This window comes from Python bivittatus, unplaced genomic scaffold (genome assembly GCF_059951505.1).
Source record: "Python bivittatus isolate LINGU-HERP-01145 unplaced genomic scaffold, Pbiv_v1 ctg000310_np1212, whole genome shotgun sequence".
Classification (NCBI taxonomy): Eukaryota; Metazoa; Chordata; class Lepidosauria; order Squamata; family Pythonidae; genus Python; species Python bivittatus.
Genome location: NW_028277054.1, coordinates 2,007,641 through 2,033,514, shown reverse-complemented (window position 1 = coordinate 2,033,514; position 25,874 = coordinate 2,007,641). Strand labels below are relative to the sequence as shown.

At 43.4% G+C, this 25,874-nt stretch overlaps 1 protein-coding gene across 1 annotated transcript; it reads left to right on the top strand.

The window, feature by feature from the left end:
- Nucleotides 1-294: 294 nt before the first annotated feature.
- FOXA3 (forkhead box A3) lies at nucleotides 295-20,505 on the top strand. Its single transcript, XM_007437666.4, has 2 exons — nucleotides 295-924; nucleotides 18,485-20,505. Exons 1-2 carry the CDS (start codon nucleotides 853-855, stop codon nucleotides 19,670-19,672), a joined length of 1,260 nt encoding a protein of 419 aa, XP_007437728.2. The 5' UTR covers nucleotides 295-852; the 3' UTR covers nucleotides 19,673-20,505.
- Nucleotides 20,506-25,874: the final 5,369 nt, after the last annotated feature.

The following is a 25,874-nucleotide window of genomic DNA, read 5'->3' as shown; positions in this document are numbered from 1 at the left end:
TCAAAGCTGGCTGTCCTCATTATCTGCCCCCTTCCCAAGAGAAACCCGTTCTGGGGTGAGCAATTCAGAGGAGGGAAGGGAGGCCCTCCTGCACAAGATGGAGAATGTGAATTGCGAACATTTTCCCAATCATCCAGAGACTTTCTGGGAAGCAATGTGTGCCTTTGCCAGCTTGGTCATCCAGGTGTTGCGATTCAATAGAGTTAAACCAACTCTCAGCTGTGACATCATTTGGCCACCAACTTTCTTGCCAACCGTGTCCCTTCCACCAGGTGGCAGAGGAACATGGTTTCCATCACTTGCCAGCGCCAGATAACTAGGGAGCGCAATAACTTTTTAACGGTCAACCAGCAGGCGGAGTGTTGGGATAAAGAGGTAGCTTTATAAGGACTCGAACCTGTCCAGGTGACAGCCCTTCACATACTGGGAGACGACCTCGGGACAACCAGCAGTCCAGGTTTAGACGGACGCAGACAGCTTGCACATCACAAAAACAGCCCTCCTGCAAGTCATCCTGGACTTCGGGTCCCAAAATTGGATGGATTGTCCTCTTTCATCCTATACCATGGAAACCTGTTGACTCCTCTGACTTCTGGGCATATTAAGTCTTTGGCTCCCAAACTGCCACTGCACACTTTCAAAACGGGGAAGGCAGACAGTTCATTCCAACTTCAGTCCTTCCTTTGCTTATTTCAGTCTGTGGGCTTAGGCTGAATTTCAAAAAGAACACATTTGGGGGAAGAAGAGGAAGAAAAAAGTGTGAAATTTCCCTAAGAAATCAATTCCAGGATTCCCCCTCTCCTTTAAATTAAGCACGTACAAGCAATTATTTTTCCTCTCCGGGATTTTGGAATGCTGGGCTCCGTCAAAATGGAATCGCATGATATTTCCGAATGGACATCGTATTACAACGAACCCACAGAGGTACGTGGAGTGGAATGCATGTGTTCTTAAAAAGAAGTAGTGTTCAAAGAATCTGTGCTGTTTGGGGGGAGAAGAAATCTGTGCTTCCTTTGTGTTTGGGATGTGTGGGTAGAAAATATTGTGGGTTCTGAGACGTGATTTCACAGAAAAAGTAGGAGAGCATTTCTCTGGGCCCCCAGAATATTGCAGACAGGAGGATGGGTTTCCTTGTTTTCTTTTGCCTATGGGTAGAAAATAAAATAAAATAAAATAAAATAAAATAAAATAAAATAACAAAACAAAACAAAACAAAATAAAATAAAATAAAATAAAATAAAATAAAATAGACTAATCACACATGGTAGTTGAGTTTTGCGTTTTGATAATAAAAAGGAAAAAGAGGGTTGAGGTGTAACTTAGACCGTAGTTCAGTCACATTTAAGAACAGAAGAATCACCTTCCATCTCCAGCCAAAATCCATTTATTCCAACATGTTCTTGTTCCAACAATGGCAAATTAGATGTCTGTGGGAAATTCAGAATCAGATAATTTTTCATTATTTATAAACTCCCCAAGTCTGGAGATTCTATTCTGCTCTCACAAATGAGATAAATTTTGTCTAATGATTTAAAAAAAAACCCTATTATTTCTTCAGCATTGCATCCAACAACATACTTAACATAAACTGTAACTTATAGAAGAACTCAGGCCACCTTGATAATTTGCATTCTAATATATTATATCAATCAGGTCTCTTGCCAACCTTCTTCTAACTTTCCCCCAACCCTGATAGACATGTTGGATTACAATGCCCATCACTCCCAGCTGTCAACTGTGTGGGCTAGGGATAAAAGAGTTCAAACCAATCTGCAGAATGATTGGTACCAGCGCTGGTTTAGTTTGAATCATCATCATCATCATCATCATCATCATCATCATCATCATCCTATTCATCTAAAAAGAATAAAACCCAATTACTCTTCTGTAGTGGCCACTTTTGTTGCAGTTTACAAAAACCTCTTAATAATGCTAGCTGATTGTTTAAAAAATTAAAGCTGCACTTATAAAAACTTAAAAGTGCAAGCAAAGGGACATCATTCCTGCCCTCTTTCTTGCCCTGATTTTAATTATTATTTTTTTACTAAATAAGCAAGTATAATCAGCTTCATAACGCATTGATTTCAAAGACCTCTGATTCTTAGAGTTTGCGATGCCAATTTCCAAAACACCTCCACAAATGGGCAATGTGGAGCAAAGGGAATTTGCTGGAGAGCTTCTGTATTTCCAATTGCTTGATTTCGGCGCAACAGGACTGACTGGCACCCTGTCTGATCTTGAGCTGGGTTGATTTCATATGCACCCTGTCAGAAACCATCTTGGCTATTTCTAAGAAGTTTCCCATGCTGCCCATGTTCAGCTATAAGTAAAATCACCATCTGCACACTTTTACCACCTGAATGTGCTTCTGTACCAAAGATACCCGTCTTGCCAGCAATTTCTCATTCTGCTCCTTGGAGCTCTCAGCAACCAACCCAGCTCCAGATTCATCCAATTCTGGCCTTAATCCCTTCTGCACATAAATTTCTGCACATAAATTTCAAAAACAGAAGTTTCTGAAAAGATTAAGGTAGAAGCTGAAATCTACACACGCTTACCTGTGTGTAGTACCTCACTGATCTTAGTGTAACTAAGTGCAGAGTAAACGTCAATCTTTCTCTGTACCTCAATAACACAATTCACAGCCACCCAAGCATGAGGAAGAAATTCAGTGCTGGCAAAAGGAAATCCTTCACATGCTGCATAATTAACTTGAGGAACTTTCTGACACAAAATTTCAGCAGATCTGCGCACTTGGATCTGTCTGCCGCAAGGAGATTCTTACATTTTCTTTGCAGGCATGGAATTCTAAGCAACCAGTCCAAATATATTTTCACAAGGAAATCTGTTTCTGGCAGCAGGTAAGCTGCCAAGGATTAGATGCTCAGAAATAGTGGGAGAAAACTTTCAGACAGGGCCTCATGTTTTTACCAAGCTCTGGAAATAAGGTGATCCCTTATCAACACTGGGAACAGCCAGAGGGTGGCTCATTGTGGACAAATGGCATTTGATCTATTCCTTAATTACTGTAAAAAAAAATGTTTTTTTAATGGACGATTTCTGTACCATCACCTTACATCTTTGGTATAGTTAACCCAAACATAATGGAGATAAAATAACAACAACAACATCTGCCTATCCCAAATCCTTGGGAAGGACTTGATAGGTGGATAAAGATGCCAAATCAAGTCTAAATATCTGGCTGACTATGTGACCAACAATAATAATATAATTTTTTAAAAAGGAGAAAAAATAATACTTCTCAAAAACAAAAGTCTGCTCATAGATCTACAAACTAAAGTAAGCCTGATTATTAGATGGGAAGGAGGAGACGCAACAGAAACATCTAAAGAAACATCTTAAAAACCTTACCAGCCCAGTACTCAGCTAAATGTGTGAATGCTCCTTGTTTGAGCTGACACTTCCTCATGCTTCAAAAAATTTGCTTGAGGTAGGTCATGTTGACTGACTTGTTCACATGTGCGAGTCATTGTTTGAAGTTAAAATAAGTGCCATAAGGGAATTTGCATGTGTGAATCAACAGAAGCCACCAGTAATGTAGGAAGAGAGATTTTGCCCTAATATGCAACTGTGCCAAGTGCAAGGTGGACATCTGGATTAATTTACTGATTTATTATATTTAGAAGGCCACTCAGCTCCTTAAGACGAAGGTCACTGAGCTACCTGTGACTATAGCTGCTAGAAAATAGCGTCACAATTTTCTGCCATTTGAAGCAGGAATCACACAAACTGTGAACAGCCTTCAAAATGTTCCCCACCAGTATGCTAAACCATTATTTGTTTTATATGATTTACTGAACAAACCATAATTGAGAATAACTGTAAAGAACAATGGCTGGGTTAGTATATTAAAGGCCAAGCCAACTCACTTTATTATAGGATTCAACTATATGCAAGTCCAGCCACTGAGTTACAGGATGGCTTCCTCCATCATGCTATACCATGGTTTTAACCATGTTTGTTGCACATGTCACCACCCTACACTAAAACCAGATAAAACACATAATCACATTTTTTTACATGTTTTTATTGCTGTTGCTGTGAGCCGCCCAGAATTTTTGTATATAAGATGGACTGCCATATCAGTTTTCTAAGTAAATAAATAGCTTAATGTGAATTGTGGACTGCAGGCTTGTTTCTTAGTCTTGGGAACAAAACACCAGTGGGAGGCTTGAGAAAAAAACTTCCCATCACAGTGGTCTATTCTTCTAAAAAGACCAAGAAAATGGGCACATGGAGAAGTTGGTGCTCTTGGATTTTACAGGTCAAGCAGGATGTTAATCTTGACAACTGGATTGTTTTCCTAATCCCAACTGGCAACACCTACAGCCCAGGTTAGCTGGGGATAAGGCAAATTAGTGTCTTTGGAAGTCCCCAGGTTGGGAAAGTCACCTCAACCAGTTAAGGAACTCAAAGGTTGCTTGTTAAGGGTTCCAAAATCATCAACCTTCTCATCGTTTCTGCTAACCCATATTTTGCTTTTTTTTTAAGCACCTGGGAGGGTTAGCATCAGGCATCATCCCAAGGCCTCCTTCTGTTTTCATCCTTAAATTTATTTCATTTGTTCGTTGGAAGGAAGATCTTGGATCTCCCTCCTTAGAAGCCAGGGGCTGCCCAATCTGCACTCAGGGGTAGTATCTATAATTGGCTTCGGCAGACAAACAAGACCGGGGAGAGAATCATTTCCATCCCACGGAGCTTGGTAGCTTCCCAGGGCCACCCAAACTGAGTGGCTTTTATCTCCAGAGAGTCTATTTATTTCACTCTTATTTTCCTCCGAGAAATACAGAGGAGAGCCCAAAGCACAAAAGGTGTCTTGAGTAATCTGAAAACATCACCAGGCCCACCCCTGCTGTCATTTTCATTTCATCCTTATTTCGTAGTAGCAAATTTGCTTCCCAAAGTGGACCAATCACCCGGACTAATCACCCCAGTGAGGAAGGGGCCCCACTGGCTGGAGGGGAACCTTGAGTTTTGCTCAAGGACTGAAGACCGTGGCAGGCAGGGAGCCCTAAAGGGAGGGTAAACAACCAGTTCCACTTTTAGTAGGGAAATAGGAAATGGTATGGAATAGAATAACCTGGAAAAGAGTATTGATGGCTGTGCCGAAGAGCAGAAATCCCTGCTGCAATCATCTTGTGATCTCTTGTTGTAATACTAATATTATTTTATTTACTGATATTCTAGTAATATTATAGCTGATGATGATAATAATAATAGGAATTCAGTGGTTTTACATGAATTAATTAAATTTATTTATAAAACATCCATCCCACTGTTTCATAATTTTAAAGCGATTCCACAATGGATTAGTAATGAATATCTAAACTTAGGTATTATTCCCTTTCCACCTGATTGTTTAATTTACTTTTTCTTCCAATTTAAACAAACAAAACACAGAAACTGAGGCTTAAAACAACCCCAAGTGTTAACAAGATGAAAACCACGAAATAAAAGAAAGGAGGAAATAGATTAACACTAAAAGATCAGCAGCCTGTCAATAGGATGTCCATATTGCAGTATTTTACTAGATGCCCCACAACTTCTGCCTTGTCAAATGACGCTGAACTCTTTTCTATTATTTTCCTCATTCAGGTTGCTGGTTGGGGAAGGTGGCTTTAAGATTTCCAAAATTAAAACACGCACACAAAACCAACTTACCCCACCCCACCCCACCCCACCCCACCCATCTAGAGGCATGGCCAGCCAGGAAGCTGCAATTCTGTGAATACTATCCCTTTGTCCACGGAGTGCATTCAAAGAGGGTAAAGGCACTCTAAACCAGAATGATCCAATGTAGCCGGAAGAGGAACTGGTGCTGCAGGAGGGAGAGAAACTGCATGGGCTCAATTGCTTCACCTGATTTTTCATTCAGCAGTTGAGATAAAATAACCCAGATTGCACCATTTCAGGCAAGGACCCCTTGCTCAACGACAGTCACCCGTGATCTGGGTAATCTAATTCAGGTTTGCCAAACGGGAGAAGTTTTGTCAGTGCCAAGCTGCCCGCTTTGATATACATAAACATGAATAAGAAAATCAGACAGCAGGCTGACCAGAGAGGATTTAGCTGACCTCTCTTTTAGCTACCTTACTGAGTTTTTAGTAAGTCAGCCTTAAATAAAGGTACCCAAAAGAAGATACAAAGGAAACAGACAAACTTAATATTGTGTTTTGTCAGGTTTTGTTAAGTAGGAGCATTTAACCAAAGTAGCTACCACCAAGATTAAACATGTATGTCCTTAACTTTCAATTCCACTCTTATGGTCACAATCCTGCTCTACCAAAATCCATCATAGGATGCCATTTCTGCCTGTATGAGCTTAATTTAAGGATGAAGCTGATTTAAACTTGCAGTCCTATAAACAAGTTTAAACTGAGGTTGGGCTAAAGGCACTAGATTTATGTGGTGGGAAAATGAGGTTGTTGTGGTTCATATCATCTCTCTTACAGATTAATATATGTTTATTGTCTTGCGGAAGATTTTACAACCGGGGCTTTTTCTCTAAACCGCTGGAAAGATTCGGATTAATTAGTAACTTTGGTGCTGGTAAAACTCTAAATTTACAACAGCTTCATTCTAATTGCTGAGGCTTTCTATATAAAACTTAAGTTTGCAACTATGGAATTGATTGACCTAGGAGATCAGGAAAATTTTACTGAGCCAAGGGCTGGGAATGATTAGATGAAGACACAAATTAATCTGATTTCATTTCATTGAGTTTCAATCAAAATTAAATACCATTAATTTTACTCTCCTATTATGGGTTTAATTATTTCCCCTTTCTGTCCCATTAAAAATTTGAATGTGGTAGTTAGGTGTTGGACTGGAATCAGATTGAAGCCCCCCGCATAAACCTCCGTGGGGGCTTTTGGGTCAGCTGTTCTCTCTCAGCCCAACCAACCATATCAGGTTGCTGTTTCAGTGATAAAATGGGGGAGTTGCCTTGAGCCTTGAGAGAAAAGGCTATAAATCCAGTAAACAAGGTGATAAATAAAACGTTCTGTAGAGCTTGTGATGGATCTGCATCCACAGCTTTTGGGTGCTGTACCCACTTTGTGCCTCAGACTGGGAAGCTCTACATCACTCCGCAAAAAATCTAAACTAGTTGCCCTCCACATCAGCCTCCCTCCTAACAAGGTATTACCCAAACCATTTTTATTTTTTTAAATACAAATGTTCTGCTCCAAACAAAAGTACTATAGGCTGAAGAACCTCAAGGAGGGATTGAGGACCACCAACCAGAAGGACATGTTATTTTGCCCAGTGTGGGCAGATAGATACTGCTCAGGAAAGAAATTGCTCCTTGTATGGCTCGTGCTTCCAGGATAAGAATGCCCACCTCCCCAAAGAAGGCAGAGCCTGGCTGAGCTTACGTGCAAACACACCTGCACTATAAAAAGCGTGTGGCCCACACCCAGGGTGACGAATCCTGATGGACGTGAACTGCACACAGCCTTAGATATGAGGCTAAGGGGCGGACCTGGAAAATGTCAGGAGTCTTAACAAAGGTTATTTCAGAAACTGCACAAAAAGAGGCACCTTCAAAATAAGTAAAGGATACTTAAATATACTGTAAGATGTGCAGTGAATACAGTAGATCCCCTAAAATTGGGGGTGGGAAGAGGAAACCAACAAGCATCCCATTTATTTGTGATGTTGTTTGAAAACTATTCAGAAGTGAACTTTACAATTAGCTGGAATTGGGTGTTCAGAGCAAAACGTCCACATCTCTTCTTTCAACCATGTATTTATTAACTTAATTCCTCACCTGTATATGGAGTAACTGGGGAGGTGCGTATGAGTTGTGGCAGGTAATTCCTCATTTCAAAAGTTGTGCCAGCTATTGCTGGCAGGGAGTGTGTGTGTGTTTCCTCTCTTTCTTTTTCTATTTTCACCAGAGCTTTACTCTTGCCATTTTTATATTTTTACTTCCTGATGTAATTAATAGGAAAGAAATTTTACATACCGGACTATGACTGGCATAGTCAAAGAGTCTGATTTGGCATGATCTCGGGAGAGGAAAATTAGTTGGTCCCAGATTTATTCTGAGCCTGGAAGACTATTTCAGATCCACCACCAGTGGAAAAAGAGCCAGTGGCCATCTGGTGTCCAAGAACCTCCAGCACTTGTTATCTGACATTGAGGAATTCCTCTGCCTCATATTAAACCCCACCAGTGGGCCTTCCGTGGGGCGGGGGGGGGGCAGGAGGTTAGGACTGTTCTCTTGCTTATTTAAAACTTACTTTGGAGATCTGGGCTGAATGACTCTTTCACTCATTGACAAGGGCATGAAAACAGTGAAGGTACTTTACTGGGCAAAACCCTAAGATTTTCTGAATGCATATCTGGGATCCTTGTGCCAATTTCAGAGGCCTGGATTAGAGGTTCCAAGTTTAGGTTTTGTTAAGAGTGTATCCTTAAGCTATTCCCTAAGATCTGGACCTTAGTAGGATGAACATACTATCCAATGCAATGAGACGTATTTATGTGGCTGCCATCTTTACTTTTTTGCCTCTCCCTTCCCCCTCACAGATACTCCTGTCAGTATTTCTATGACATTATTAAAAACTGGAGATGATGATGATGATGATGATGATAGTAATAATAATCCCAACATCCTTTTGCCCTACATCTGCAGTTCCAGAACATTAGGAATGTGGAAATAAAAGGAGAGGTTAAGAAAGTTGCTCTTCTAGAGCCCAGACAGATCTGTACTAAAACCTCCAAGTCCTGTTCTTTGCAGTGACGGATCTGGACTGATGCCATGGTACTAAGGAGCAGCTTACCACTTCCCAAACAGAAATGCACCCCCACCCCTAGTTGAAGCTTTCTGTAAACTTGCTTTGGAATAAGCCACATGTCATCATAACAGGACTTGGATCCAAGTAAATAAGCTTCTGACTGGGAAGTATGTGTGCGTTTCAGATTATTCATTCATTCATTCATTCATTCATTCATTCATTCATTCATTCATTCATTCATTGTATTCCTGTATCTTGAAACATAAAAATGTTTAGAATACAGTAAAAACAAAGTAAAACCTATCTATTCAAATTCAGATGCTGAATTAATGAAGGGCTGTATCATTTATCCCCAAAAGACACTAAAAAGGCTAGAGATTATATGGAAAGCCCCATCTTAATAATTTCTGTCTCAGTCTGAATCATGTTAAAATTATTAATGAAATATTTTATTAAACTTCAGCTTATAATGTAACCTTGGTACTAGCTGACACTGATTACTGGCTTTTAAAATTTATCCTATACAGAGTTCTCTTTTCACTGTTTAGTCCCTATGCATAGGGATGGCTTAATTAATAATGCTTAATTTTGAGTATTGTGAGAAAGGCACAGATAAAATGCTCACTTTAAAGACAGTCCTATTACTTCTCTTTCTGGATGTATTAATCTGAAACTTTTGATTTAGTGAATGAATACAGGTTGGCAGAATCCTACACCTAGAAACAACTTGCCAAGTTTTTAAATTAGATCTGCTCTTTTGCCTTTAGTGGCAAGTTGACAGCACTTTCAATAGAAGCTTTTCTTGAGTAATGTCATGGAGAAAGATGTCAGAGGCACAGGAGCAGAGCCAGCTAAGAATCTGGCAACTTTATGGTCATCTTTCTGGGGGCTCATTTAAAAAAATCTATTGGAAGCTCAGATGGAGTTGGCGCCTGTAGCATTTTTCAAAACAACTACCCTTTTTCCCCCCCCACCTCCCTCCTACTTCATGGACCAATCCATCATCACGCCCAGTGCCCAGACTTTCGGAATTGGCCCAAACATTGCCCTGCAGGAAAATCAACTTAATTTTAGCACCTTCTGTGGTCTTCGTGGAATGGAGCAAACAGAAACCTGCTGAGCAGGATGGACACTTCATCCAGGAACCAAAGGCTCTTCTCAGAGCTCAGTAATGGCTGGACAGGGCTACAAATGAGGAATATGCTTTGCCACTATCCGTCACATCTAATCAGGGTAGGATTCTAGATGGGAGCAAACTTAAACTGTGCCAAGTTTCAAACGCAACTATGCAAATACTTCACAGGGATTTACTTTGTATTTTAACTGAGAGAAACACCCATCATTATTTTTGCTAAAATAAAGAGGTTTTTTTTTTTTAATTCCAACTTTCTGCCAGGTCAGAAATTTGTGAGGTGTGTCTATGGCAAAAGACGAACGCATGTATTCAGCTTACTGATTCTAACTTGGACTGCAAATCTCATGGCTGTAGCGTTTGGACTTATTTTTCACTTTTCTTATGCCCTGGTTTTAGCAACATTGTGCTTGAGGAACAGATCTAGAGAACTCAGACACTTGTGCAGACACTACTGTCATTTCTGTTGGCACTAATAAAATAGGTTTCAGATAAAGTTAGCTAGAGACTTTATTCTGGAAATCAAAGCCATGATGACAAAAATACTGTGCTAGTTCGAGCTTTGCAGCACCAGCAAAACTAGCAGTAAAATCAGATTGACAGTCGGGTTTATAATCTAGATTTCAGCAATGTGTGGAAATAGCAGGAAGTGAGAAAGGGGCATTATTTTACACATATAGAGGATTCAGCTCTTTGGGGAATGTAGCAAGATGTTGGTGCTGCCTGGGGTGGCTCTCTGGATAGGGGCCAATTTCAATCTAACACGGAAAAGGGAAAGATTAAGAGAAGCTACTTGTGTGCTAAGATTAGAAGGAGTCTGGTAGCGCCTTTTCCGACTAATGCAATTTAATAAAACTGGTTAGTTGGAAAAGGCACTACCAGATGCCTTCTGATGTTTTGCTATCATAGACTAGCAGGTCTCTCCTCCTGCACTGAGTGCTAAGAAAATCTAAAATCACCAAGTTACAATCATGAGCAAGCAAGCTAGAAGTGACAGTGAGAAAACTGACTGGATCTGCGAAGAGCTTGGGGAGGGGCTGTGAGACACTTTGTGTTAGGACTGCAACTGAACAGAGTCATTTTTTTTTCATACTGCATTGGCTGGCTTCATACAATTTGCTAAGCCCAGTTAACAAAGCCCAATGACCATGTTTGCATGACACGCTCTGCCCAAACAAATAAACCATATCCTGGATCAACACAGAAGCCTGACTGACACCATATGCTGGAACACGAATTACCCAAGCCATTTAGTCTAGGCTAGTGCATTTGTAAAGCCAGGCACAATTTTCTCAATTTAAAATCCTGCTCCTACCCAATAACCTCACGGTGGAACAAATCCAGGCACAATAGAAAGCTGTTGCTTCCCAGCCTGCAAGAGTGCAAGCAAAAAGCCCCTTCAGGTGGGAGGAAATGTATGACAGGAACAGGTCATCAGGAGGAGAGTTGCCAACCCTTTCTCCACAGTCTCACTTAGCTTCTTGCTTCAAGCCAGCACTTCTGGAAGGTTCCTGTGTAGAAGGTTAGTGGACAGTTGGAAGGGAAAACCAGTGACCCCCATCTCCATGAACGGTGGATCAAGGTGTAAAGGAGGGAGCCAGCATTGTCCCCACACTCTGAGTAGGGCAGACTGGCATACAGAAACTGGATGAAGGTCTCTCACCATTGCTTTCCCAGACAAGAAAACACAATCTGTTGCCTTCGGCTGAATCACTCAGCTACTTCCACTCACAAAAATACGTATCTGCTTTGGAGCCTTCCTAATCCCTGATCCTTGAGGAGCTCCTTTCTTCCCCCACCAGCTCAGGGTCCAAATGGTTAACTGATTACCTCCACGTTTTGTACAGAAAGCTGAGCTTGGAGAGAAGCGCATGAGCTTACACCAAGCAGGCTGGCTCTCAAAATGGTGGAGCAAGCTAGGGGTGATTCCTGACCTAAGGCCCAGTCTTAGGAGGAGGAAGAGAGTCTTGCCACGAGAGCCTTGCCCAACAGCCATGCTCCTCGTCTTTGTCTTTTGCAGGAGGTACCAGTATAAGGGTTGCACTCCAATCCACAGATGTCCAAAGCAGCTTGGACATTTCCTTCAATTGCGCACAAGGATGGAACCGTACCTGGGCTACAAATTGGGCGGGGGGGGGGGAGCTCTAGGGGTTGGGAAATCACCAAACAGAGGAAGTACAGAAAGAGGGAAGATCAGAGCCAGACAGCTTTTCTCAGGCAAGGGCCACACCAGGAGGAATGCTTTCCAAAGAGGCAGATCCAGGACAAAACAAAATGCAACTTACCTTTAATTAAAAGGTAATTTACTCCCCCCTCCCTCACATCTACAGAATCATTCTTGCCTACTCTCACTTCAATAATTTCAATTTGGCAGCAACATTTGGAAGAGATCTGGGGGCCACCTGTGGCCCCGGGGTGGGGGTATCAGATTCTGCATTCTAAAGTTTGAGCAAGAATGACAGAACATGCAGTAAACTCAAACATTTAGGGACAACACAGACACAGCATTTGTCACATATTTCCCCCTTGCATAGCTGATTTTTTTTTTACAAGTAGCCCGCAAGGGGGGAACAAAACTTGCAGGGAGCTTGGTATAGGTTGGGTCAGTCCAATCTGGTGCCATGAATTCTGGGAGCTGCAGTTTCAGGGCAACTACAGGGTACCAGGTTGGGGAAGGGATTTTAATCCATTGCCCCCACCCCACTCCTTGGCTCTAATCAGAATCACGCTTACTCTGGCATACCTGAAGCTAATACTGAGGATCCCAGAAGGGGTAAAAAAAAATTGAAACCTCTACTTGTCAAAGAAAAATCAGCCACTGTGTGCAAAGGCAAAGTAGCCATTCTACTGTAAGTTCCTTGGGGCAGGGACTTGCATTTTGCTTATGCTATCCTATTTGGTTGTTAAGCCTCATATTTCCTTCTGGCACAGCATCAGTAAGGAAAGAATGCTCATATCTCCAAAGATAAAAAACCCAGAAAGTCAGTTGCCAGAGAAATCATGCAACAAAATCTAATCCAAGTTCTCTGATATTAGCAGGACTGATGTCCAAATAGGTAAGCATCAATTGTACTTTCCACATTGTAATGTGGAGCATGTTTACGAAGAAATAAATCCCAGTGAGTTCCCGGAGGCTGATAGACTAGGCAAGAGCATTTAGAGTTGCAGTCTGAGTCAAGAAATCTATTAACTGATCACCTCCATCTCCAACAGCATAATAGTGGTTGGCACACATAGAGTGAAAATAATAGCTCTTTTTAAAAAAACAAAAAAGCACACTTCTTTGGAGTTACCGTTGCACGTATCTCATGCAGACTTTGGAGTTATAAACCAAAGAATCTGGAGGCCAGCAAATTGGGGAAGGAGTCATTCAGGAGAAACATGCCACTTCTAACATGGAACAGGCTTTCTGCAATTGTTCCTTGTATTATAAAAGGTTAACTAAAGGTGGCCCAGCTAATCCCAACTCTGGAGGATGGTGGGCTTTTAGTCCTCTGAAAGCTTTTTAAATCAATTCATCTAACCCAGATTAGCTCTAAAGGGGACTTTGACTTGATCCCCAACTCAAGGAGCTTGTGCAAATGGACAGTCATTTGCCACCAGCTTGGTGTTTTAGGAAGGACAAAATGTGCATTAAAAAAACAGTGGTCTAGGAGACACAAGTACTGGCCCAGGGTGCATGATGTTGCAATTGCTCAGTGGCTGAAGTTGTGACCCAGGGCTCACTTTCTAGGATCACGTGCAAGATGTGCTTCTGAGTAAGCCTGCCCAAGCTTGCACTCTGACTGGGAAATCAAGGCATGCTGATTATCCCACTTCAGTTAATCTACTGTTACACTGATGGAACAGATTTTTTTCTAATCTATGCCCTCAATGGTGGCTAAGGGGTGAGGATGGAAACTATCTAGACAGAGGTAGGCTGGATTGAAAAACTTAGGTAAAACAAGATTTTAAAGATTTTGCATCCCTCTCTCTCAATTGTACGAGGGGTTTGGACTCCCAGTTTCCCAACTAAGGGGTGGGGCACAATCCTGCTGCTCTCATGTTCTAAAGGTCATCTTGTCCACGTGGTGTGGGGCGGGGGGATAAGAGTTCTCTCTGTCCTTTTGGGAGAGAACCAAGCTCTGCACTGATTGCCAGACCCCAGGCAAACAACAGATGCTAATGTCCAAGGCTGCCTACTCAGGGGGAAGGGTGAGGGGTGATGGCCCCAGTCTCACTTGCACAACCTGAGCGTCTGCTTGGCTGTTTGGAAAGGATTTGGGCCTATCTGGAAAATGAGAGCGGCCATGGAAAAGCCAAATCTTCCCTCCCCGAAGCTGCAGTTAAAGCTGTTTGGTTCCCCCCAACTTGCAAAACCTGGAAGGGAGAATGCTGAAACTCACCAAATGCAAATGAAAAAGGAGAAATGAGGGAACTCAAACCCTCTATGAGCAGAATTGTCCAGCCCCTCCAGAAAATGAGGGTTAACTCTCTTCCAGGCTTTGTTGCGGCAAAGAATCAAATGTTTGGAAGAACACACAGGCCAAGGGTCACATGTAGAGGTTTCAACCCACAGCTCCCAACTCCAGGTCTAACTCATTTGCCTGTATATCCACGATAGGCTGTGTAACTGATTATTTATAGTCCTAGTATTTCACCGAGCCCCTGAATTTTCATATAGAAGAGAAAGCTGGTTCTAGCTCACAGATTTATGCAGAAATTTTTATAATCCACCAAGAGTATCTAGCCCAACAACTGGGCCGGTATAAGCTCAATCTTCATTGTTTTAAGCTACATATATGTGTGAGGAGAAAGAGTCAGCTACAAAAACTGCTGTCTCTCAGACAGTTCATAATTTATGTGGCAAGTTATTTTGCTGCGTACATTCTGGTGCCAGAAACAACAAAACCCCTAAGTGTGCAGCACAGCTGTTGTATTTGTAAACACATGGTGGATCTGTGCCAAACAGCACCCATCACCACATATTTATAAAGACACATTTGCTCCTAACCTTTAGCTCAAAATGAGATTTGACCCTTGGAGCAGGGATGCGGCATCTTGGATTAGTTTCAAAATGTCCTGTTCAAGAAATCCTCCCAGGGATTGTTCCAAAGGTTGCTTTCCATCTTAGGGGGAAAAGTTCCTACTGGACCAAGAAACATCTGGTTAGTAAATTCCAGTCATGTGACAAGGGACTTTAAGAGTGGCCCTGAAATAGCTCTTTTTAATCTAAGATAAGGAAAGAAGGTTCAAAAGCCATCTATGATCTCAGAGACAATAGGACACTGGCCTTGGTTAGAGGAGGACTAATCTCCTTCGCTTATTCTAAAAGGGATTTATAATGTTTGGCCCACCAAACCAAACTGAAAAATATACATCCAAGACTAAATTAACTGCTGGGAACAGAACCCACGCTGGAGTCAATAGAAAGTTCCTTTTTGCTCTTAGATGATGAGTTACCGCTTGAGGACCAAACGTCATTTGAGGCCTCTCCAAAATGTTCTTTCCAAAGCACAAGGAGCAAAATAAGGCTGGGGGTTTCTTTTCCCCAGGGCTGTATTTTGCACTTTAATGAATCAGACCTTTTATCTATATAGCTCAGTGGCCCCCTACTTTCCAACCTTTGGTCAAAGGTGCACAAAACGTTTGCCTAAGAAAGGGTCACTTTGGCTACCTGTGATTTATGACCTTACCTGACAACATGGCATTAGGCAGAAGCCTGGCCTGGCCTTGCTGCCTAATATCAACTGATTGGGAAACACCCAGGATAGAAATATTCTGCTACACATGAAACAGGAGGTTCTACCAAGGCCTCTTTTGACCACCAGGCCACCTTCAGATGGGACAGACCATAATTCCGATAGCTACTATCAGCCACGCTGACAGGGAAATCATGAGAGATGTAGTCTAACATATGTGAAGGGCACCATGTTGGGGAAGTGGGCATCAGAAAGAAGTGGTCATTCTCCTGTCTCAGAGCAGGACCATCAGCCCTCCCTGTCCCAGATGAACCTGTGAGCCTGGTCTTAGCTGAGGGAGAAGAAAATCCTTCCCACCAGCCTTTTCCTTTTCCTTTTGTGAAGCATTAGTTCCCCTTAAATGCCAGGGGAACTCTGCCCCACATTCAGTGTGCATTACCCTGCAACACAATGCTTGTGCCACTCCTGTTCACTGCAAAGGCGCTGGGTGGAGCAGGGAAACAGGTTATTTAAGGGTATAAGGCAAACATTTGGGTGGGTGTCTTTAGATTGATCCAGCCCAGGAAACAAAAGGGAGGATCGTTGGGCAGTGTTGGACTTCAGGGTTTAGGATCCTCCACATATGTTGAACTACAAGGGCCAATCTTCACAATTGTTATGGTGTTGCCAACGCTGGCTGGTGGTGATGGGAACTGTAGTCCAACTGTAGGGGAACAGGTTGAAGAAGGACTAACAGTAAGATGGAAAATCTCCAGTCCTGATGTCAGCTTGGTTAACAAGTTGACCTTGAACCAGCCAGCTGATATCTGCAGAAAGAGGACAGCAGTAGTAACCCACGTTACCAAACCACTGTGACAGCCACTGAGATAAAAACATAAGGAGGGGGTTCTGCTAGATCAGGCCAACATCCAGCATGGCGTCTCCGGGAAGCCCTAAAGCAAAAACCAACCCCTTGTGTGCACTTTGCATTTTGTCTCCAATACTGTAAAAAATATATTGCCATAATAATGAATAGCTATTAATAGCCTCCTCTACCACCATTAATTTGCCCAACCCCAGGCTGGTATATTTGACCCCAGCAAAACAGCAAAAACACATCTCTTTTGCCAAGTTTTTAGCTGTTCCTTGTTTTAATGATTGCAATTGCACTGATTTTATTGCAGGGCTTGATATTTTGTATTAGCTTTGATTGTCATTTGCTTGCAATCTTGTATGAACAATTGTGCAAAAAAATGTAAATGTAATAACAACAGCAACCACCTCTATGTCCTGTGGAAATGAATTCCACAGTGTGTTAACAAGAACTGTCTTTTCTGTCCCAAATCTTCCCTCATTCACTTCCCTGAGATGGGAAGGCCCACTAGAGTCTTTTCTCAATTCACTTTCTGTATGCCACACCTAATATTGTTAATTTCAAACATGCTCTCCTTGATACTTTTATTGCACAGAATTTGCTTTGAATATTCCAAAACTACTTTGCAAACATGAGAGTCCCCTGGGTTGCAGGCTGAATGAGAGGGCACTCTACTGGCTCAAGGAAACTTGGGAACTGAAGTTCTCTAAAGGTCTGAGAATCCCCTTCCTTGAGGAGATGGGGCGAGGGGGTGCCATCATACAGTTTCCAACAAAGTGGTCCCCTTCGACACGTTGCCACTATAAATCCCAGGGTTAAGAAATGGCTGTGACTTCTGAGCACCGTAGCCCAAAGCATCTGGAAGACCTTGGGCTGGAGAAAGCTACTTTGATTTGTTTCTATCCGTGTGCCGTGTGCCCTCCTTTCTAATCTTCAACTCTCTGCCTAGTGCTCACAATTCAGGCCCAGGAAATATCCTAAGTGTGCTGGGATTTGAATCTGGGTTTTCCCATCCAGCACTAACCTCTTCAGGTGCGCTTCCCGTCTTCAACAAAACCCTATGCAAATTCAACATTTCCTTCTTGCTGTTCTGCAGATACAGCCAACGGTCAGCGTGGCACCAACCTGCATTAACTGGTTTCACCTAGCCCTTGGCAGCAACTCTCCATTAATTAAGGAAGACGAATAACATTGTCAATTAAGTCCCTATCTTATATAAACAACAGTGGGTGGGTGATGGTGCTACTGCTTTCTTTCAAACATCAGCATCTAATCCTCCCTCCCATGGTTCTGAGCAAACAAATATTGGATAACCATGATTATGCCCAAATGGGAAATTACTGAACTTATGCATCACCAGTCCATTTACGACAAAAGGTCCCAATCTTTTCTATTCTAAGAGCTGAACTTGGCTTTTGGCCAGGGGGCTGAAGACTGCGTTTCGAGAAGGACTGGGTGATACAGGGCCAAAACTGGATTTGATTTTGTTACATTTACTGTTAATGAAAATTAAATATAATTAATATGGTTGCACTTTAGGTATGCTTTTACTAAATTTCTCCATCACATTCAGAATTATAGTTTGGTGGCATTTTTTTGGTATTGTTGGAAGAGGGAACAGAAAAAAAGGTCTTCCAATTAGTGGTGGATATGGCAAGACCTCACAGAAAAAAAGATGGACTGATCCATTCAATGAAACCGAGATGGCTGTTCTGTAAATGCCATGAAACAACAGTGGGCTACCGCTTATGGGTCAGTAGGGCTCTATCCTTCTAGTTCCCTAGATAAACTGTGCTATTATTCTCTTCTGAGACCAGCAAGTCTATCTAAGTTTCTTTTATGATCAGCAGCTAACCCTCTGCTCCTTTACAACTAGAGGAGATGATCTCTTTAGCAGCTGCATAAATCAACTTTCAGCAGATACAGCTGCCTCCCTGATTTTATCCTGACAGTGGGAAAAGCTTCATGTATGGATTTTCTGCCTGTTTTATTACTTTCTCCCCATGGAACATAAGTCTATCTTTTGACAAAGTCTTTCTTCTGTTTTCCTCAGGTATTTCCTTCAGTCAGCACAATGACGTCCAGTTTGGGACCGATGAACCCAATTAATTCTTATGTGACCCTGAATCCTCTAAGTTCTCCCAATTCTATAAATATGACTTACCCAAACAGCGGCTTGAGCAGCCCTTCTGTCACGGGACTGGCCAATACCACCAGCCCCATGGGTCTTCCAACAGTGGCATCTCCTGTCAGCCCAGTATTGACTCCACTGGGAGCCCAGGCACCCACTCTCAATTCACTGTCACCCTATCAAAATGTTGGCCAATCAATGGCCCCTCTGGGCTATTCTCCCTCAAATATGAGCAGGCCCAAAGAGATCAACAAGTCCTACCGGCGCACACTGACCCATGCCAAGCCACCCTACTCATACATCTCCCTCATAACCATGGCCATTCAGCAGGCTCCCAGCAAAATGCTGACCCTCAATGAGATCTACCAGTGGATCATGGATCTGTTCCCCTACTATCGTGAGAATCAGCAACGCTGGCAGAACTCAATCCGCCACTCCCTCTCCTTCAATGACTGTTTCGTCAAAGTGGCCCGTTCCCCAGACAAGCCAGGCAAGGGTTCCTACTGGGCCCTCCACCCCAATTCAGGCAACATGTTTGAAAATGGCTGCTATCTGAGACGCCAGAAGCGTTTCAAAATTGAGGACAAGGCCAAGAAGACGAACTCTAAGGCTTCCAATGCTCGAGAGCAAGGCTCAAAGGTTTCTGAAGGCCTTCAGGAAGGCCAGAGTCCCAACCCTGGTTCAGAAGGAGCAGAGTCCGGCCATTCAGACACCTCCCATGGTTCTGAGGAGCAAAGAGGTTTGGTTCAGCTTGATTGCTCAGGGGCTCAGGGCTCATCTCCAGCTTCTGAGGCCTCCCCAGCTCCCATCTCACAATCTATGAATAGTCACTACTTTGCCAACTCCATTACCAACCTGGATCTTCCAAATGATCTCAAAATGGACCCTCAGTTCAACTTCAATCATCCTTTTTCCATCACCAACTTGATGTCCACAGAGCAAAGCCACAAGATTGACCTGAAGTCCTATGAGCAGGCCATGGCATACAGTGGCTACAACTCCCCACACTCAGTGGAAAGTAAACATACCTATGAGACATCCACCTCGCTCAGTGAGACCGGTTCCTACTATCAAAGCCTCTATAGCCGTTCTTTGCTCAACGCTTCATAAGGCTGCTGCCCTACCACAAAATAAAAAGGAAGGACACCAGACAGATAAAAGAAATTCTGCCACAATCACCAGAAAGACCATCCATGAGATGTTCCCTCCCATCGCCAGCCAGCTACAACATGAGTAGTGGAAAGGAACATACCGCGAGGCCTGGTCTACCAGATTCTGATGAACCCTATTGCTTTCCAGATCTCATCATGGTCAACAATACCTTCTATTTCAACAGACTCATGTGCCCAAAGTAACAGGGAACAGCAAGAAAGAAAAGTACCATGCCTTGCTGCTATCAACCAAGGGCAGACTGGTTAAAGCCAGCTGTAGATCTCTGTTCACGTTGACATGAATGTCATTGGTCAGCATGGATTCCCAAAGGGCAAAACCCACCATCTCAAACTGAGGGGCCCCACTCTGAATGTTTCAGTTATTAACTATATTTTATTTCTTCAGGAGTGGAGGTATGGTGAATGTCCATACATAAATGAAGGAGACAGAAAAGGAAATTCTGAAATCTGGAGCATGCTGGAGGCTGTTCTGCAGCCCAGGACATCTGACTTTGCTGTCTCAACAAAGATGTTACAGTCAATGATTGAAATTTTGTCTTGGGATACTCAAACCCACCCATTTAGGTCAGAATCATACTTGGTGGGGACTTCCATTGTTACACATACAGAAGGGGGTTTGGTTACACCAAAGACAATTTAGATCACAGACTGAAGAGGAACAGGGAATATAGTTCAAATATTTTTTTGTAATGGCTTTATATTTAAATACATGTGCTTTCTGTTGGGAAAAGGGTAAGAGTTGATTTAATATATCATACTTTAGAGACAGTTCAGGGCAGTGTCTTTGTTTCAATTGTGTGTCTCTCTTTCTCTTTTGCTAGTAGGGGTGATTAGAACAAAAATGGAATGCAGGATTGTTTTCCCCTGAAACATTTATAATCTGCCCTGGGGATATAATCAAAAATGACTCGTAATCCCTAGTAAGACCTTATAATAGTTTTATTATTATTGATAACAAATAACCATTACCATTTTTTCCAAATCAACCATGCCTAGATCCACCATGAAATCTTGCTTTCCCCTTTCAAGTAACATGTGATCTACCATCCAAATCACAGAAATGATTTTAAGAGAAAAGTGTTATCCAGGAAAAATTAGGTGTGTTTAAGTAACACTGATATCTATGAAACTTTCTTAATTTTTGTTTAGATTGCAGTCTACAGTAATGATAACTTGACCAGCCAAGCATGACTTATATACAGCTACTCCTACCTTATCTCACTTTATGGTCACCATCCTATCCTTCTTTCATTCCTTATGTCAGGGCATGCAAAGAAACATGGTTCCCTAGAAAATTACCCATCAATAAAACCTTCAGAGGGAGTTTGATCAAGTAGATTGGCAAACTCTTAATTCTGCTCTTCTCTCCCCACTGATTATACAAAACCTTTTAAGAAAGCTTTAATGGGAGGCAAAATTTGTAGGCATGCCCCATCTGGCTTTCTAACTTCAAGGGGAACCTATCATGTTTGCTGTACCATCCAATGGGATTATTAAATAATATATGTGATGTATTTTAAGAACTACCTAGTGGACATTAGCACAGGCAAGTGTTTGCTTTACTGTACTAACCAGTAATGTGATTAAGGTGGAGGAAGTTACATGTTTGTTGCTGCCAATCCATTTTGGTCTATAAAACGCAGGTCAGCAACTAGGAGGGCCAGTTTCACAAGGAATAAGAAACAGTGGGCCAAAACTTCCACCCCACCCTTGTGAGATCACAACATGCCTTTTTCTTCTGGGATGGGCTATTTGGGAAGAAAAAAAAGGAACAGATAAAATTCTAAGAGTGCACAAAAATAAATATTACATTTGCCAATGCTTTTCCAGTTTAAATCCTGAGAGGCCTAAAGCGTTTGGAGAATATGTACAAAGCATTATTCTCTATATGTTCCAGAGAATGTAAGGGGTTTGCTTTTTAAGTGCACCTGAAGATGAATTAATGTGGAATTAGTCAGGCCAATAAATGCTTTGCTTCCGGGACACCCGTGGGCTTTCATCTCCCCATTTTTCTCCTTTGCTGTGACAGTTTTTCCTCCTTTGATTTCTCTTGATAAACTCTTATGGATTAGGTCAGGTCATCAACTTCCATCATATGGTTTCCAGGTCTCAAAATGGGGAGAGGGTATTGTTGTCTCCTGCAATTGTTAGGGAGTCCTTGGAAACAAAGCCCACAGGGCTCAAATTAAGCCAAATTGTGGAAGGGAAAGAGTAGGAAGGAGCACTGAATTTGGTTTTGGAACACAAATCTGCTCCTGCTTCGTTACTTAATTTCCCAGGGAAGATACAACTTGGAGGTCTAGGGTGAAGAAACAACTCTGTGATTCCATCTTAGCTCCACGTGTCATTTCACCTTCCCAAAGTTGAAGGTGGCTTGGAGAAACATATGACTGAGAGTCCTCCCCCACTCACACTTCTGGGGAAAATTTTCTCCTTGGCAGAAAGTATCTGTTAGCTGGTACAACCTGTAGGAGAAGGCAATGGATTCGTGCTACATTCCATTTCAAATTCCTTGGACACGCACACACACACAAGTCAACATTTCAGGGTGAACGCTAGATCATTCTCCCTGACATGCTAGCTTTCTATTTGGAGTAAAGTGGCCAATTGCACATTTCCCAACATAAGGAAAATGTATTAACTGACTCAAGGGGAAAAAAAGCAACAGAGAACACAAGTGTGTATGATCGAAACATTTGGATTATCACAATTTAAAATAAAAGGCAACCCAACTCACCACAGTGGCTAGGGTGGCCTGGATTGCCTGCTCAGCCTCTAACAGGCCCAGCAATTTCATGGTTTTTGCTCTGCCTTCTGGTGATTTTTTATCTTGAGACCAGACTTGGACAGAGAATGGTTTCAGACAACTAACTGTCTTCTGTGAAGCAGAACCTCAATTTGCTTCAAGACAGAATTAGAACTGGGTTTCCATTTACCCCAGATCTGCAAACTCTTACCATTTTAAGATTAATCTGCTCTAACCCCTTCTATCTTAAGTCTCCAAAAAAACCAGAGCAACAGAGGACCATCTTCTTTGCAACCTTCCTCTGTTTTCAACACTTCATTAATCTTTCGAATCCAGCACATCCAAAGAACAAGAGTTACAAATAAAGGTATCAGTTTAAAATGCATAGTTAATACTGCTTTGGCTAATGTGAAAACACACAAAAATGGCCATAAATGTAGCTTCATCTTGCAATTTAATTTGAGAATATAATTTCAAAGGTGGGTCTTTAATCCTCATTGAAAACCAGTAGTCTAACTGAAAAGGGTGTCCCTTTTCCAAGCTGTCCTAGTCATGCATTTTGCTGGTAAGTTTCCCCTCCTTCAAGGGATTGAATGCAGTGCTGGGAACAAGGAAATTAATCTTGGTTTGTTAGAGGACCACAAGACTCTTTGAAAAAGCAGATGGACACTTTTGTAAATGCATTAAAATGTCCAAATGGAAACAGAGCTCTTTGCCAGACTCCAGCTTCTTTCCAAGGTAAGATCACACCTGGCTGATTTTGAAGTACTTGGATAACTCAAACCTAAGGCCAATTGCTGATAAATGAAGAAAGGAGGTCTTGCTAAGAATTTTACCAAGTGGAATCGTATTTGGGTCAAGTGTTCTAGGTTACACAGTGTGGCATTTGTTTATGAGCAGGCTGTGATATGGAAGAGCAACTGGAGAGAGGGGCAGAGGACTCTCCCTCCCACTAATTTCAACTTCCATTTAGCTCCTGAAGACCCCCTTCCAAGAAGCCCCAGGCTGTGGCTCCAACCTTTACCTTTTACTGCCACCCACACAGGGCAGTCCATGACCCCAGGATTTGTTTACTCCTCAAACACAATGCCCACCTCTTGGGGGGGCACCGAGGGCCTCAGATCCCACTCCTGCTGCCCTTGCCGAGCAAATTAATCACTAACTTGCCGGGGCACCGACACCTGGGCAATGGGGTCAGGGAGGAGCCACGTGGCCAAGCACAGCAATCTTGGGGCACGTCCTGATTTTGCACGTCGCCCTGAATGAGATCCACTCCTCTTCCAGGAAGGCCCGGAACAAAAGCCAGGGTAGGTGGCAACAAAGCGTTGGAGAAGGAGCAGAAGACCAGCCCCACAAGCCTGGCCCACCTGACAGGGTTGTGGTGGTGGTGATGGAGTGAAGCATAAATCTAGATATGCCTAGGCAGGAAGACTAAATTCCTTGGAATTGGATGGACTGTTACCAGGGAGATTGAGGTCCGATTCTCTGCTCAGCTCTGGAAAGTGACTCTGGGTCTGTCGCACTCTCTCAGGCTGGCCTACCTGACAGAGTGGTTGTTGTGATGAAAAACAGGGAGTGCTATGCACACCACCTTGAACTGCTGAATGAAAGGAGGAACACAAATCTAAGCAAGAGTGGGGTTGAGGGCCCATTAATGGAGAGAGGAGAGGCAAGGGGATGGTTCCCAGACTAGAAACACCTTTCGGCAAAGGAGGTTGAGGATAAAGGCTGGGATAGGTCTTCCAAGCCAGGTTTCAGCAACCTGCAACTCATCTTCCTCACCTCTTTTTAACAGGTTTTACAGACACACAGAGCACATCCCAGATGTCTTGACTGGGCTAGCCTCAAAGTGAGGGGCTTGGAAATTTTTCACATGCTCAGTGGTACTCTTGCCCTGTACAGGCACCTTGAGGTGGCATCCACTTCAGACTGGCAGGGGGGGGGGGCACTCCCTCCTTGTAAATTTCCTGGCAAGAAAGAAGGGATAGGAATAGGGAGGAGGAGAGGAAAATCTTGACAACTCAGCCTGCTCCATTTGAGTGCAAGCTTTCTGCTTTGAGGCATCATAGCCACGGAGAACACGCTACGAAGCATCTCAGAGGCTTGCTCTTGAAAGATCCATTTTCAGTCCTGAACTTCTGTGAAAGGGTCAACCCAGATCCTGTAGGAGAGGAGCATTAGCCTATGGTGGCAAAAAAATCAGGAGTCTGGAAGCATCTTTTTCATCTAACAGGTTTTATCTGAAGGGAGAAGCTTTCTTGCAGCTCACGAAAATGTTTAATGCTGTACAATTTAACAAAATTGATTAGATGGAAAAAGTGCTTCCAGACTCTCCTGACTTTCGGCAAAACAGACTCGAAAACATTTCGGATTTTCCCTTCTCCTCGGTCCTGCCACATCCGCCTTCCCCAACGTGGCGCTCTCCAGAAGGGCGGGACCGCTCCCTTCCTCCCATTCTGGACTTGGCAGCCGGCCCTGATGACGGTTTACGGCCAGTGATGGCACTTGCAGTCCAGCGCCTCGCTCGGAGGGCACCACCAGGCCCGGGGAAGTAAGGCGCTCCTTCGCCCTGGCCCCGCCGGCCGCGATGCCTCTTCCAGGGGCGGATTCGCCGCTGCCCGCGGGGTGCCAGCCAGCCAGCCCGCGGTGCGGTTGCTCCCGTCTCGGGCGCCGGCGTGAATGGAAGCAGTGTGCGCGTATCCGCCGGCTGGCCGGACGCAGCGCGATTCCGCACATTCCTGGAAAAAACAACACCCCGGCGGGGAGGGAAAAAGGGGCCTCTATGCCTGGGGCGGCGGCGGCGGCGGCCCGGCCAGCTCAAGGAAGGGGCGGCGGGAAGCGCGGCGGTCGCCGACGCCCTCCTCCCCGTCGGGCGGGGACAGACGAGAGGACGCCCGAGCTGTAACCCCCACCGCCGCCACGGCCCCTTTGGCTTCCTTGCTTGCTAGGCAGAAATCAGTCAGGTAAAGGTATATGGCCAGATGTTTCGGAAGGCTGCCTGCTGTGCGTTTGTACGGCCCCTCTGATTGGAAAGGGCGCACCTCTTACTCCTTGATAGGCTGGACTACAGCACCTCTCATCCCTAGCCAGCGCCTCTTCCTCTGATGGTCCCACAATCTGGGTGGGAAGCCCTTGTTTCCAAGGGTCCAAAATGCTTCAGGGGTCAGGTTCTCACACCAGTCCTGTCAGGTAGGCCGTTGGGATGGTTGTGACTCCCATCCTGCAGATGGAAAGTTGGCATGGGGCGAGGTCTGCTTAGCTCACCTGGCTTAAGGCAGCTGATTTGAATCTGGGCAATTCCAGACTGATATTTATACTCCGATTGCTACGCTGCACTCAGTATTAAAAGGCCTCCCTGTGTAATCATTTTGGCCAGGCAGGCCTGCAAGGGGAG

Excerpts from the sequence above, each read along its gene's own strand:
- FOXA3 (XM_007437666.4), top strand. The coding sequence starts at position 853 with ATGCTGGGCTCCGTCAAAATGGAATCGCATGATATTTCCGAATGGACA. Across the intron at positions 925-18,484 it reads ATTACAACGAACCCACAGAG|GTATTTCCTTCAGTCAGCAC; the intron begins GTACGTGGAGTG and ends TGTTTTCCTCAG.